Source organism: Aythya ferina (genome assembly GCF_964211825.1).
Source record: "Aythya ferina genome assembly, chromosome: 4".
Classification (NCBI taxonomy): Eukaryota; Metazoa; Chordata; class Aves; order Anseriformes; family Anatidae; genus Aythya; species Aythya ferina.
The window spans coordinates 56,485,582-56,500,475 of record NC_140300.1 but is presented as its reverse complement, the minus strand read 5'-3'; the positions used below and the strand labels follow the sequence as shown (position 1 = coordinate 56,500,475).

At 39.3% G+C, this 14,894-nt stretch overlaps 1 protein-coding gene across 4 annotated transcripts in view; it reads right to left on the bottom strand.

Annotated features, from left to right (window-relative positions):
• WWC2 (WW and C2 domain containing 2) overlaps positions 1 to 14,894 on the bottom strand; it is a 98,906-nt gene that overhangs the window by 14,852 nt on the left and 69,160 nt on the right. For all 4 annotated transcript variants that reach the window (XR_014692784.1, XM_084518496.1, XM_084518495.1 and 1 more), the window contains exons 11-18: positions 12,564 to 13,177; positions 9,166 to 9,289; positions 6,554 to 6,634; positions 6,384 to 6,470; positions 4,328 to 4,520; positions 2,462 to 2,626; positions 1,604 to 1,716; positions 638 to 830 (exon numbers count right to left, since the gene is read on the bottom strand). Coding sequence is in view for 3 of the 4 variants with exons in the window: in XM_084518496.1 (XP_084374622.1) it covers positions 638 to 830; positions 1,604 to 1,716; positions 2,462 to 2,626; positions 4,328 to 4,520; positions 6,384 to 6,470; positions 6,554 to 6,634; positions 9,166 to 9,289; positions 12,564 to 13,177 (1,570 nt within the window). In the remaining variant the exon portion in view is untranslated. The remainder of the gene's footprint in view (positions 1 to 637; positions 831 to 1,603; positions 1,717 to 2,461; positions 2,627 to 4,327; positions 4,521 to 6,383; positions 6,471 to 6,553; positions 6,635 to 9,165; positions 9,290 to 12,563; positions 13,178 to 14,894) is intronic.

Here is a 14,894-nt window from a genome sequence, read left to right as displayed (position 1 = left end):
AAGGTTTTCTAAAGGTGCTCTCCAAATAGTAGAGTATAATTTTAGGTAAACAGTTGACAAGAACATGGGATTTGCTATGTGCAATGTGTGAGTAGTTCAACAGTACAGTTTAATGCACATTTTGGAATTTTATGTTAAATTAGTCTTTCTGCCTCTGCTCTGCTAAGCAGCTTTTGTATTTCATGCCCCAATATAAAGAGAAGAAATAATGAAATCCCCTCACTGGTTTAAAGATCTTGATCCCTGTTCTGTTTCTCCCTCTATTTATTAGAAGCGAAACAGAGCAGATAAATCAGAAGAAAATAGGCAACAACGAAATGGGCATGCAGAAATATTTTAACTACTGGACTGCACCTGTACCTTAAATATTCTCTCTGTGCAACAAAAAAAGGTGAAAACTGACATTTTTAATTAATCGTCTTTAACTTAAAAGCTCTGTGAAGCATATCTGTTAAATGCCTTCTGTATGGTTCAGAACGGACCACAAAAGTTTTGTTAAAAATACATACAAGTCCTACAGTAAATGCCGCATCAAATTGTGAATGCTCAGATGTGACAGATTTCTAGATTAACTGCTCAGAAACAGGTCTTCAGACATATAAAGATACCACAGGAATGCATATTCCAAAATACTCACCAGTGTTAGTATTACCGCAGCTTGCTGGCTTTCATGGCCCTCATCATCGTTCTCTCTGTCCTTGTCTTCCTCCATTTCTGCTGCATCAGTGAATAACCCCATGTCATCAGGAGAGCTGCCTTCTACTGCCAGCTTAATGCCATCTTCCTCTTCGTCAACTATTTCATCAGATGCTTCTACGAGCATTTCTAACCTGTACAAACAAAAGTAGCCCAGGTTTATTCTTGAACTGTTAAAACCCAACATATCCAGCACAAAGATATTGGAAGGTCTTCACCCATGTATAATGCACATGTTTTCCTGACAGGGAAAATGAGTGTCACTGAAATGTTTCCAAAAAGTTCACATGAAAGCACTTTTTATTATATGCACCAATAAAACCCAGCAAGCTCTACTACAGATCACCTTCAGGATCATTACAATAGCACTGTGCTATATACTATAGCTGTGTGCTGATAACATTGAAGGACTTTGGCCACAAAACCAATGAGCAAGTCCCTTCTTCCCCCGCAAAAAAGTATGTATTTATTTTTACACTGTAGCTAAAAAATTGCATGGAAACACCACTCAACATAGCAATGTAGCAAGAAGCTTCTTTCTGGGGAAAGTTCACAGCTTCTTCAAAAAGAAGATGATCAGTGGAAGCTGACTCTGTTGGGCAGCAGGTCTCCCTTCAAATCCTATTAATGCAACTAACACTTAATAGGACACATTTAGTACACCTCCAGTGGCTTAGACACCCCAAATGGGTTCACAGGAAGATGCGCATGGAGGGGCATTGGCAATGGGAGTTAACAGAGCAGCCAAGACACTGTAAACCTAAAAGAAGGTGAATGAATTGATCACAAAAGAGAATGAGTCTCCTCCCCACCATCTCCTCTGAAAGTACAGCCTTTCCATTTGTCTATGGAAAGGGAGAAGGAGCAAACTCAGGCCTGAACAGTAAGGGGAAAAAAGTGGTTTTACCAGTCTTCCTCAGAGCCCCTTTGCTCCTGTTCATCCTCCTCATCTTCAGCCAGCTCTTGTTCTACTGCTTCCAGCTCAGCAGATGTCCTCTCCAGCAGAGCTGACACAGCATCCTGCTTACAAGGAACGAGAGGGAAAAACAGAACGGAGTGATATATAACATAAGCAAAAAGAAAATCACAACTCACAAGAGCTGTATTACCCTGGTGCCAGCAAAAATGCGACTTAGATCACAAATACAAGGGTTTTGAATTGTCACCGTATCGCACATTAACTAATAAATCTCAATCAAAAATAGATTATTTGTAAAATGATAATGGAATCAAATATATTTCTGTCTTCCTGTAGTACCTTGTCTCTCTTCTTGTAATATCACTAGGTTAAAAAAAAAAAACACATTGCTCTTTAGAGTCACATTTTTAAATGTAGTTCTCTTAAGGAGGCATTGAAGCAGAAAAGCTTATTTAACTAGAAAAATTGGCAAGTGTTTTGCGTAAATGGCTTTTTTTAAGCATACAAATTCAAATAATGAATAGTAATTTTTAATACATGCATATGAAAGCCAATGGTAATGTTAATAAAAGCTTTGTTAAGATTATTTTCAAGAAGAAACAGCTCAAGTGTTGTGAACTGGAGTGCAGTTCTGTAATCCACTACGAAGCCTCATCCCTAGCCACATTTAGCAACAAGCTTGTAACACCATATAAGACCCACTCACACAAAAAGTCAATATGAACAAAACTGCATGACTAGGTCTTGGGGGAGGACAATTAATATGCACAAAATCATAGTGCTATGACAAGTAGAGTCTCTGGCTTTTTTCCTTGTTATTACAGTAATAGCCAACACATCACTCACCAAGTCCAGTGAGTCCGAAGACTGCTTGCTTAACAGAAACATGGATTCTTCATTCTGTTCCTTGTTTTTTTTGCCAGGAATTTGCTTGCAAGGCAAAAGGTTGTACCACAGAGTACAAGTCTCATCAGAAAACGATAAATCTGCCAGACTGATATGAGTTCCAGCCTGCACAAAAATAAAGGGAAAGAAAGAAGTTTAAATCTGTCATTTTCCTGCGAGACAGCTGAAAATAAATTCTACAGAATTTATCAGGTAAATTAGGCAGCACAAATTTGACATGGATCTTAATTTTCTTTTTAACTGTACATTTTTTCTATTTCCCTCCCTTGCTAATTAAACAAAGAGAAATACATGGGAAGGCCCAAACTGTCCATTCTGCTGTCCATTTGTTTCAGTATATGGAATTTCTCCCCACATGCATGCACACAAATCCCTCTCTATCAACATATCATATGCCTGCTTTCTATAGCATTCAATAATGGAAAACTGTGTCAGTGAAACCTGCAGCGTCAACTCACGGGGCAGCAAGTTTTAGTCAATTTTTTCAGTTGTTTCACCACAAAAATCATCAATACAGCAAACAATAATGGATGACCTTGTTTGCTCTAACCAGTGAGGAAGCAGATGAAAAGACACTATATAAAGGAGATTAAGAAACCCTTTCATTTGGACAAGCACTAACATCCACTGAGTTGGCACTCTGGGAAATTATAAAATACTTGGTTTGGGGCTGTGCCTTGGAGATTACAACCCTTCGTTCTTTGGCAAAGCAAATTATTCTCACAGCTACTGGGCTGAGTACATAGCTCTTGCCAAGACTCTGGTCATGTTGCCCAGGGCTTTCTGCTGGGGGTCATATTCCAAAGTCTTTCATTTGATCCTGTGATTAGCCCTTATGTCTTTTGGTTTGTTGTTTTATATTTTTTTTATATTTTTTTCCCTTCACCTTTGAATCCTCCATTCTGTTGCATTTTTGGTCTTTGACTGTTCCTCCACCTGAGGGGAAACCTCTTGGTTTTCTTCACATCAGTCAAGCTGATGAGTTCAGTCTGCTAACACACTGAGAAAGGCCAACACATCCCCCAGGAAGTAAGTTAACTTCTGCATTTTTGAAAGTGAGAGGCCATTCTCAGTAATCTGGTCTGATGAACCTTTACAGAATTCCAGCATCTCTTCAGGGCGTTTTAACTGAAAATCTCACTGTGCTACTAAGTCAGACTTGTGGTGAAAAAGTAGGCTGATTTGCACCAGAAAGTGCAAAAGCAATCTGAAAGTAAATGAAGCATCACTGATTAGGCAATGACAACAATTAACAACAGAATACAAGAAAGCTGGTTTGAAATAGGCTGGTCTGTGAATGTTATGCTTTATTATTATTTCTACAGATCACCAAGACTAAAAAAGTGGACTTAATATAACCTACAACAATGTGCAAAACTTTATTTAGCTTAATTTTGTTCTTTGGTAATAAGGTTTCAAGGTTTGGTAAGGAGGGTTCACAATGATTTATTTGGATGTATTGTGGCTCTCATTCAGCTTTTTACAGTCTAGTGTTAATGTTGCATTAAATATGTGATTTCTTAATATCTAAAACTGCAAAGCTGCAGTACCAGTCTATAGCTAAAGGCTTAAGGTAACGCAGTGTTAGAATTATCAAAACACCTCCTAAAACATCCATCCAGGCTTAGATTGTGTATCTGGAGTTTAACAGAAAGGCAGTATTTTAAGTATTAAATCAATAAGCATGAAAAGGAAAAAAAATCTGAAGCAAGTACTGTGAAATTTCAGTGGCCCTGACTCTCAAAAATTAGAGGAGACACAATAAACAAATGCATGCCAAAGAAAGCCAGCAGTAAACCTGCATACCAAGCACTCCTCCCGACGATTTCTACTGACAGCACACACGTCTATTCTCAGTGTCTTCTGGAGCAGTGTTACTTGGGAAATGGCCACTCTGAATAGCTCGTTGAATAAAATGGTCTCCATGGCCGGATGGACTTTTGTGCGGAACAGACAGCTGGTATCGGCTGAGGATGGAAGTACTGCTACTCTAATGTACCTGCCGGAAACAAAACAAAACCTTTACCTGTATTTAAACTAGCATTTGCTGGTGATGTGTGATAGAAGTTGACCCCAATCGTCTAAAGGACTGCACAGCAAGAAAATGAAACAGCAACAAATAAGAGGTGGAATCAAATAGGTGAAAAAGAGAGAAGGGGTCAAAAAACTACTCCCCCACCCCATGCCTTCCACAAGCATTTCCCCAAAAGGAATGTATGCATCTGGGATGGTAGTAGCAGAAGAGGTAGCTATTTCTGTCCCTAACCAAATTTATCCTCTGGTGTAGTACTGGGAACAGTGAAGACCATGTCACAGACGGGAGGAAAAATGATGTTAATGTTAGTTACCAAAAAAAAATAAAAATGTAGAGGTAAAAACTAAAGTCTTAGAACTGTGGGAGCAGCACTGAAAAGCAGCAACATGTCCTTTAATCTTTTAAAAAAAGCAAACGATACAAAAACTTCAAAGAAAATAGAAAACTAAGAAAAATGTGGAAGAAAATAGTTAGGGTCATAGCTGCTTAAGACTAATTCGTAAGACATGAAGTGAGACTTAGAAGAATGTGGCCTGAAAGCTTGAACTTCAGTTTAGGAAATATCTTGAAATTGTTAGGCAGCCACATTCTATTTATTTAACAAATACGCATGGATACTGTGTAAATAAAGGTAGTTATCACCTAACTTGAAAGTCTCACTTTAATAGTGATTTGATGGAGCGAAGACATTCCTAATGCAATTTGTCGATGTTATTTACCTAGTGCACAGCACCTCATACACACAAATAGAGAACCAGTAATTGTTCTGCATCTTCTCTGTGCCTACGCACTAACCTATTTCTGGTATTGGCTTTAAATATTATTGATACTCACTGTAGAACAGAATACAATGAAGCTATCTAAAGCAAGAAGAAAAAGTGGGTCAAGGAAAAGTATTCTGCAAAAAACTGAGAAAAAAATAAATTATTCTCCCCAGAGTTACAGCAGTATTACTGTATCTTTTGGTAGTGATTTTGTACATACTGTTAGTATTATTAAAAATTTGGTTTTATATGAAATGAAACAGAAGAAATTAGGTCTGGGAGAAGTTTGATTTTGCTTTCTGAATTTAGGTATATCTTTTAATCCCCAATTATGTTCAGCTTTTTGGGATAAAGAGTGAGATCTAAGTTGTTTGGTTATCAAGTATAGCCTGGAGAGCAGGCGTACAGCCTTTTGACAAACCAATCCCAAAGTTAAGTGGCAGTGTAATGTAATTTCAGTAATGCTGCTGTAGTATTCACCTAAGTGTAGCTGAGCAATTTGTATGGTCTACTGGAAGTAGCCGTTTTAGTAGATTAAGAAATACAATTAGGAAACGTTTAGAAAAGAAGTAGGAATAGTAGATAAAGTAAATTAAAATTGTGTTTAAAAGACAGTTCACTGGAGCATTCTTTTTAATATTTGTTAGCCAATTTACTGGCATCAGGCCAGAATGATGGGTAAACAGACAAATAAAAGATGAAGTGCTTACCAGTTTTGTTTAGCCTAAGTGCTAACTTTCATTTTAATTAAAAAAAAAAAAGTTTAAATGTCAATCAATGCCTCAGATTTTGCTGTGACAAACCTCTATCTTCCCAGGTGAACATAAATGCCCTTGACATAAATATTAAGTATTCCACTTTAATGTACAAATTTTCTGGTAACTTCTTTTTCCTGCAGCATTGATAGAATCTGTATAAGCTAAGTACTACTATGGTTAGAAATGTTTTATACATATTTTAGTGTTGTTAAGCAGTAAATCAATCCATTCCTTTGAAAAATGTACACAATGTATTATTATACTCTCATATTTCAACACTACTACTCAGTGATTTTTTGACTTACACTTTAGAGCCAAGGGGGACAGAAAACGCTGGAAGATTTCTAAGCTGGCCTATGATTATCACAAAACTTGAATTGCTGTGGTCGTATCTGTTAAAGAAAGGACAACGTGAGGAAAGCTCATTGTTTGCATTTACATAGGAAGACAAATACTCCCTTTGCTGCTCACTCACCTGAGTCCTATCTGTACCTGGGCAGCCTCGAGAGTTGTTGCATCATCTTCACTATATACAGTGTCCTCGGTTTCGTTTGGTCTAGGGCAAACAAGCAAATACTCAATCATTAGGAAAATTGTACTTAGATTCAGCAATAATTGAGGTACGCACGCACAGAACGTATATGTATTCTCCTAACCAGGCTGATTTAATTGCAGCACACAGTCCAAATGAGAATTTCACGGCCTACACAATAGCAACTCCTGTTTTAAGATAGTTGGTGCCTGGATATTTTGACAACTCCAGTAATGAGCTGTACATGCCTTTTAATGATTGCTGAAGCAAACCAGACTAACAGGCAAGGGAAAAACTGATGACTTTTTATACACGTTTAGTACTTCTTTATCCCCCTGGACACAAAATTGGAAAGTAAGGTTTCTGATAAGCATCGGACCACATGTATGCTGTATACGAAATACGGCTTCAGAGAACATTTAAGAGGAACTCTATAATGAAGAGGTTTCTGTGCAAACAAGAAAGATCTTTCTTCTGAGCCTGTTTTCAAAGCCATTCAGAGAACCAAAAGGACTCAATCCTTGCAGCTGAAGAGCAACTCCAGTACAGAATGGAATTACAGAGAATCAGTGTGACAAAAACAAACAAACAAGCAAAATACAGTAATTTTCTGTGAGGTTTGAATGAGGACGTGGTATTAATGTGTTTCAATGATCTTTAAAAACAGACTGTTGGGATCAATAAATGGTGGTCAAAATAGGAAATGTGGAGAATGATGCAGATATTCCATATGTTACCAAGCATTATTTTAAGACTCTACATCTAGAGGTTTCCCGTTCCTATTCATTTCCTAGCAGCTGGCTAATATGATAGGGTGTATTTATTTCCTCCCCTGCCTTAAATTACTCAACACAAAGGACTGGTCTATATAGTGGAAATCACAGAACTGGAGCACACCAAGAATTTTTAAGTTATTCCATACGGAGTGCCCATAAAGATACTAAACATAAGTGAACCACACAGAGGCACTTACTACCTCTTCACTACTTCCTACTCAGTAAGAATTAAGAATGCTGAGACCTGGAGCTATCACAGAAAACTTAGTACCTGTAAATCTTGGCTTGCACAAATGGCAAGAGTTTGCTTTTGTGTACAGGCTGAGGGGATGCAACCGTCCCCTCTTCTCTCTTCCTGAGTAATAGCAGGTCTCTTCCTGAATAACCCCAGGGAGAAGACAGGAATTTTGTCTGTTTTCCAGCTATCCCTCCAGTCACTGGAGAGGACAGCTGAAGAGCTTCACAGAACATCCATGGCTTTTAGTTTAATGGTTGTTCATTTCTATCCATTGCGCTTATAACCAGAGCAGAAGTGATCTGATCACAGTGGCTCAGAACTGAAAGTGGAAAGACAATAATGGAATGGCTAGTGAATTAAACCAAACAATCACAGTTACTTAGTCAAGTGGAGGCTGAATTTTCTGAGTGGTTGAGGCTGGAAGGGCCCTCGAGGTCATCTGGTCCAATCCCCCTGCTCAAGCAGGGACACCTACAGCAGACAGCCTAGGACCATATCCTGGCAGCTTTGAAGATCTCCAAGATCTTCAAAGAAGGAAGCAAGTCTCCACTACCACTTCAAAGGAAGAACTCTGCTACCTCTCTGGGCAACCTATTCCAGAGCTCCATCACCCATACAGCAAGGAAATGCTTTCTGAAAGAAGTAGTGCTGTCCTTTTTATACACAGAAGTTTACTTTAGCGTAAGAAAATGCTTTATGTCTAACTGAACATAGGGAGCAAACTACTAGGATTCAGAATTCCGGGTGGGTCCGTGATCTACGCTGGGATGGAATGGCCACTGTAATACTTCATGACAAATCCTTTTTTTATTTTTTTATTTGTGCTTTTCTGTTTAGTGAAATCCATTTTTGTTACCTTTTAATTTATGGAAGACTGCGCAAGTAGAAATACTTTTACCAGAGGCCAATAAAGCCTGTTTATGATACCATAATACACCTTTATCTGTCCTAATAAAAAAGCATTTAGCCTGGCAACAGAAGACATGCATCTACATCTTTGTAAGCATCCTGCAAAAATACCCCTCAGAATACTCAAAGGACAAAAAATTCTTAATGTCAAGAATTTGCCAACACTGAGATAGAAAATAAAGATTTTAGTTTCTCTCACAGTTCGCAACAGTCTTCTGTTATCCAGTCTAAAGTTTATTCTTCTTGCTGCTAGAAGAGTGAAAATACCACAGAAACAAGTGTGAAGAATCCCATGGAAGTCATGTCTTGTCAAAAAGCAATGGCAGCAAATACTTTTCTTCTTGTGAATATTAAACCCTAGCCTGGATTGTTTTTATACTAAAGTTTCAACTAGGGATCTTCTCATCTTTCCAATCCCCACTTTTTAACAAAGCAAATATTCAAGCAAAATGCTTTGCAGTCATAAAATTCAGATAAAACAATAAGTAACAAAAGTCGCTCTGAGCAGTGTCAATACAGCCACATGGCAGAACCTGCACAGAATGTCTAAACTCCTTACGCTGATACTACATAACTGCTTATGGAAATGTGTAATTTTGGGTGGAAAACCTTGCATTATTTCTCAAACCTACTGTTTCACAGAAGCTTCATATACACCACTATCTCCAGCTACAGACTCATCAGACACGGCAGCAGATACACAAGCTGTTTTCTCCGCAAGCAGGTGACCAGCTGCTCTTCTTGGTAAGTCAACACCTAAGAAAAGAAAGAAGAAGGAAAATTAGTCGAAGAGATTAATAGTCAGGAAAAGAGAAGTGCATAGCTTAGAAAGCTGTCAAGTTGAAAGCAGTGACCCTTAACTGAGTATCACAGACTGGTTTTGTTCCACATCATTAAACATTCTGAGACTGTATTACTCTTACCGCATATTCTGTCTAGGGGATATTTCCAAACTGATGAACTTCAAAATGTACAACTATTATTCCTTTCCAAAGATACATGCTTCTATCATCACCTGTATCAGTTGAGCTAGTTATTATCCTTCATTATCTTCATTATTAACTCCCATTATCCTGATCTTTGAACCTGCATTTGCCATGTTCACATTCTGCACTGTTGTAACACTTCAGCTACATGCAAAGTGACTGAGTGCTGACTGTTTATTAAATATTCACAAGTCAGACAGAAGCTCTCTTCCCAGCAATTTAACAACTAGAAATGAAAAACACCCTCTAGTTTACTATCATCAATTTTTTATTTTATTTTATGAAGTCTTTACTATCAGCTACTGCTCACCTTTAATCTTCAGCTCCTACTCATCTGCTAGTCTCATAGAGCGAGGCAGCAGCACTCAGTGAAAGCCACGCTCTGCAGTGTGGTATGGTGAGGGCCTGTGCAGTACTTTTATCTGCCGACGGGTGAGGATGTTGGTATGCATTATCGTCCCCACCTGAATCATGACTTTACATCTTGTTAAGATGTTTAAAATTTAAGGCTTCAGATTAGATGATTGATTGCTGCATTTGTGCTTTTATTTATGGCAGTAGGAATGCTTTTTCCTTGATGATGAAGTGCTCTTTCCCTTCCCCCCCCCACGAGGGGTGAAGGTGATGACATGATTTATTGATTACCCTTAGGAATTACCACAGCAGCCTGAATTGACTTTGACAATGACAGAGACTGACTGTGGAAGAACTACATGATATTCCAACTTGGTTTCTGACAGCAGGGACATGTACAGAGGGGCAAATGTGTGTATGGTTCACCTGTGGAGAGAAGTCAGGGACAGACAGAAGGTGGTGAGCACTGCATCTAAATAGCCATGGGAGCTTACGACATGAAAATACTACCTATACCGTCTTCTGCTGTTAGTCTACCCCCAAATTCAGATTCTGTAGTATTCAGACTCGTAGTCTTGTAAAACTTGTACTATCAGGCTGAGATTTTCTGTGCAGGTTTTATGTCTCAAGCTGAGTTTGCTGTAAACCTTCCCATTCACCACTGCAGCAGCTCCAAGAGGGAAATTAGAGTAGGAGCACTGAACCTACCCCAGCTCCATACCTCACTTCTAATGTATTGAAGCCTCACCACGAGGCCCATTTTACTGTGGAAACTTGTAGTATAGGAAGCTTAATTCATTCATTTCTGGCTTTTCAAAATCTGAGTACTCATTTTGGCAATCTAAATGCAGATTTTAAAATAATATATGGGACCCTATATAAGAAAGTATCAGTGATGAATACCAGGATGAATTTATACTTTAAAATCGTAACTGTCTATAGACTTAAAAGATACCCTGACATTACCCAGAATTACAGGTCCTCAAAAAGACAACCACATAATGCCTTTGAAAAATGTATTTCTTTAAATCATTATTTTTCCAAAAAAATGATTCCTCACAGCCCTGTGTTCCTAAATTCCAAACAGTCTTAAATTCAGCTTTCAGACCAGATGGATTGCAGCCAGATTGCAAAGACAGACAGAAAGTTGGTAGTTTGGAAAGGATATGCTGCTGAAATATGCGCAGGGAAATTAACTATTTGTTCCATGTTCTGTAAGATAGCTCTAAAACAAAATAACTACTGTGTTACATTATACTGAAAGGACAAAGGACAAAATGACACTTCCTCTCCCTCTCTGATATTGCACTAAGCTGAGCTAATGAACCAAAAGATGTTACAATTCCTTGATATTTTAAAAAAATAATAATTTGCTCGTTAAAATGTGTCTATGTCCTGGTACTTTTTTTCTTTTTTGGCAAACTGGCAAATTCCAGGCACAAGAGTTCAAACTTGGTAACTTATCTGGACAATGCACTCTCTAGCTAGGCTATAGTTTAATTCTAAGACACCCAAACTTCTCTGTTAGATACTTCACTGTTAGCTCAGCCCCAAAAATGCAGAACTGGGAATATCACGTGCTGATGAGATACATTTCATGTTGTGTTTTTTTTTTTCTTTCTCAGTGCTAGAGGAAATCTGGCTCCTTTGGTTCTTCATTGGCAAAATGGATCTGCTGCATGACACTAGGAAAAGTCAATAAGTAAACGTGCAGAGAAAGCACAACGTACTGTCAACCTCAACAACTGGCAGCAAAGTCAGCGCTCTAAGGACAAGCCTTTGAGTCCTGGCAGCTGGGATTTTTGAAGTTCTGACTCTGCGAAAGGCTGTGACAATGTGAGAACCCTGGGTTGCACTACCTTTACTACAGACTAGGAGCGGAATTCATTACACCTAAATCTGCCATCTCAAAGTTAACATTACCCAGTTACCAAGGATACTTCAATAACTCACAGGACAATTCATCCATCTTCCTTACAGGGAAGCAAGTTTTGGGATCAGACAACTCATCCTTTTGGAAGTTACCCACAGACTGTAGGGAGAACCTAGACTAGCTTAGGTGCTCTGTTCTAACTCGCAGGTGGATAAAAAGCTGAAAGCTATGAAATCCATGTTAAAAATGGGCAGAGAGTATCACTATGGCACATGGTAACTTGTCCTGTCCCTCAGCTCACATCCAAAATGAACTGCAGATCTTTTGGTGACAGCAGGTTCAAATACACACAAAAATTCAAACTCTACGTCCAGAAATCTCTTTTACTGAGGGTGCCAGCTTGTAACTTACCCTTCAGTGAGAAACAAAGCGTCTGATTTCAAGTTACCAAGAAATACCACAAGGTATTTTTGCCCTATCCCCACACATTCTGTCAATACATAAGGACACCTTGCCTCCTTGTCTTCAAGATCCAGCTTTCATTTTTTCTATTACTTTTCAGGCTATAACGTCTGTAACACATAAATTTCCCTTCTGAGACAGCTGTTGAACAAATGTAGATGGAACTGGGGTGATCACAGCTCTCTGCATCTGAAGCTAGAAGTTATGTAGTGTCCTTTTAAACTACTGCCCACAATGACAAACATATGTTCAAGCTACTCCTCAGCTACAGGAGATATCTCTATTCAAAAGTCATCTGTTAGTACGAAATCTTCACATTACGTATACATTTGACATTACATTTTTTTTTAATTACCTGAACTTCCTTCATGTAGAGAAGGCAGAGGCTGCCTAATGCTTTCATTAAGATCTTTATCGTCTGTAGGAATCTGAGATCCTGCTCTGGCTTCAGAGTCCAATAACATTTGGTTCTCACAGAGACTAATGCCTGCAAAATCACCTGAAAGGTCACAGTCTTCAAAGTCTGTAGCGAGGTGATGCAGAGGGGAATTTTGAGCTGAGACAGAAAATGCAGCTTCTAAAACCAAAGGGGAGCCCGGGGGGGACAAGGAGGAGAGTGAGGACCTGGAAGACAGCGATGTCACAGATTTGGGAGGCTCAGTCAGTTTAGGGTGGTCTGCAGCTGAAGGAGAGTCACTGTAACCCAGTCTCCCATGGGAGCTGACCACTTCGTTTTCATGAATAGTAGTGATAGGCCCCGAAGGAATGTAACCACTTTTTTCCTGCAATATGAAGTCAAGCTTATACTGATAGTCCAAGTCTGTTATCTGATCGCCTGGGTTATAGTAGAGATCCGTGGAGCTGAGTGAGTTTAGCGACCCTCTGCTTGATGTATTCAGAGACCCCCGGCTGGATGCCAGCGATCCCAAACTGCTCCCTGAAGACACAGACAATGTGCTAGCTGAGAGGCTGCAAAGAAAGAACAAAAACATACAATGATGTTACTAAACAGAACCAGCAGAAACAGTAGGAGCAGAGATAGGACTGACTGGGAGCTGCACCGTAACGATTTCTTACACTGAATGCTGCTCAGGGCATTTTTTTATGCGATCATACGTGGTTTAGCTCAGTGTGCCCAACCTGCACACCATCAGGGCACTTTAAACAGCTTTACGGCCTGTTCCCAGGGCCCTTTTCTTCCGGAGAAGGCTGCGGGTTTGACAAACTGGTCTGGCAGTGACAGCAGCTTTCTCAGCTGCTCTGCTCCCTCAAATGACCCTGGTGTGGGTGCTCATGGGTGTCAATGTCACAGCAAAAGAAAGAGCTTGTGACAGCAGAAGACTGCTGCCACCTCCAGAGAAATATATGCAGCCTGCTCTCTGCCGAAGCACATGGGAGAAATGGCAGCTTTCAGAAGCAGAGGACTCACAGCAGAACTACTTCATGTCTGTAAGACACTCCGCACGCACAGGAAATACATAAGCTTGGCACAGGCTGTAATACGCGATCTTTTCCTCTTGATAAGCGAAGATAAGGAGCCCTGCCAAGCCAGAGAAACTGTGTGCCACTGACTTGGCTCAGGAGGACTGTGATGGGGGAAAAACAGCAGGAAAAATAATTCAAGGCAATCCCCTTTAAAGAAACAAGATCATAAACTACAGTAAAAAAGGGTGGGGTGGTGGATTTTTAGAAGTCTAGAAGACTCTTTCTCTAACTGATCACCAATCAAGACGCAATTTACAGGATCTGGCTGAGATGTCTGAAATTGCTAAGCCATCTTAGACCCCCAAAATAGGATGGTATGGCTTATTGTGAGGGGACCTTTAAAAATGCTTTAAAACATTTTTCCTCTTAAAAACCCATTTGTATTTTTCAAGCAGTACCCAAACATTAATGCAGCTGTTTGACTGGTGTATCCCACTGGGATACATACGGAGTTTGACCAAATTCAGGAATTCGTAAATAGACATAATGGACACATGGTTTGGTGGCCCAGGGTGCAGTCCAGAAATGGGAGAAACTCTTCCTTAGGACCATACATGAGCTGTTAAATATGAGAATTCCCATCAGAGCACTGAGTTTGAGTTCACAGTTGCTGTAACTGATTACTACTTTGTTATCACTATGAATTTCATGAACCCACAGTCATATTTTGAAACAATGACTGAGGAAAATATATCCTGCAGAGGGTACTTCTCTGTCTACAGAAAGCACAAGTCAATGTTGAAGAATGAAATCAGAACCACCTATTCACACAAGTATTTACACGTACACATGTATGCACTGAGCCTCTCTGGTCATTATGCAGATCAAAGGCTGCACTTCTCATTTTACACAGATGCCTGAGGAACAATTTTGTCTCCTCAGTGACAGCATTGTGGAGATCTGACCAATTAGGGAATTCACAATTTGTTTATTTATTTACACTGGAGCAAGAAAATGTACCTCTGTTTAATTATAGAAGCAATGCAAAAATAAATCCATTTAATCCGGTCTTGAATATTTACTAAAAATCTGAAGGTACACCAGGTTCACACAGAGGCAGAATGCTTGAAGCTATTATACTTGCATTTTCTTACTTAAATATTAAACAAATTTTGTTCAGCCTCCAGCTAAGAGAAAAATCCAAGACAACCAAGTCCACCAGCCTGTTGCTGAAGCCCGGTTTTACATTCTGCAGTACAGC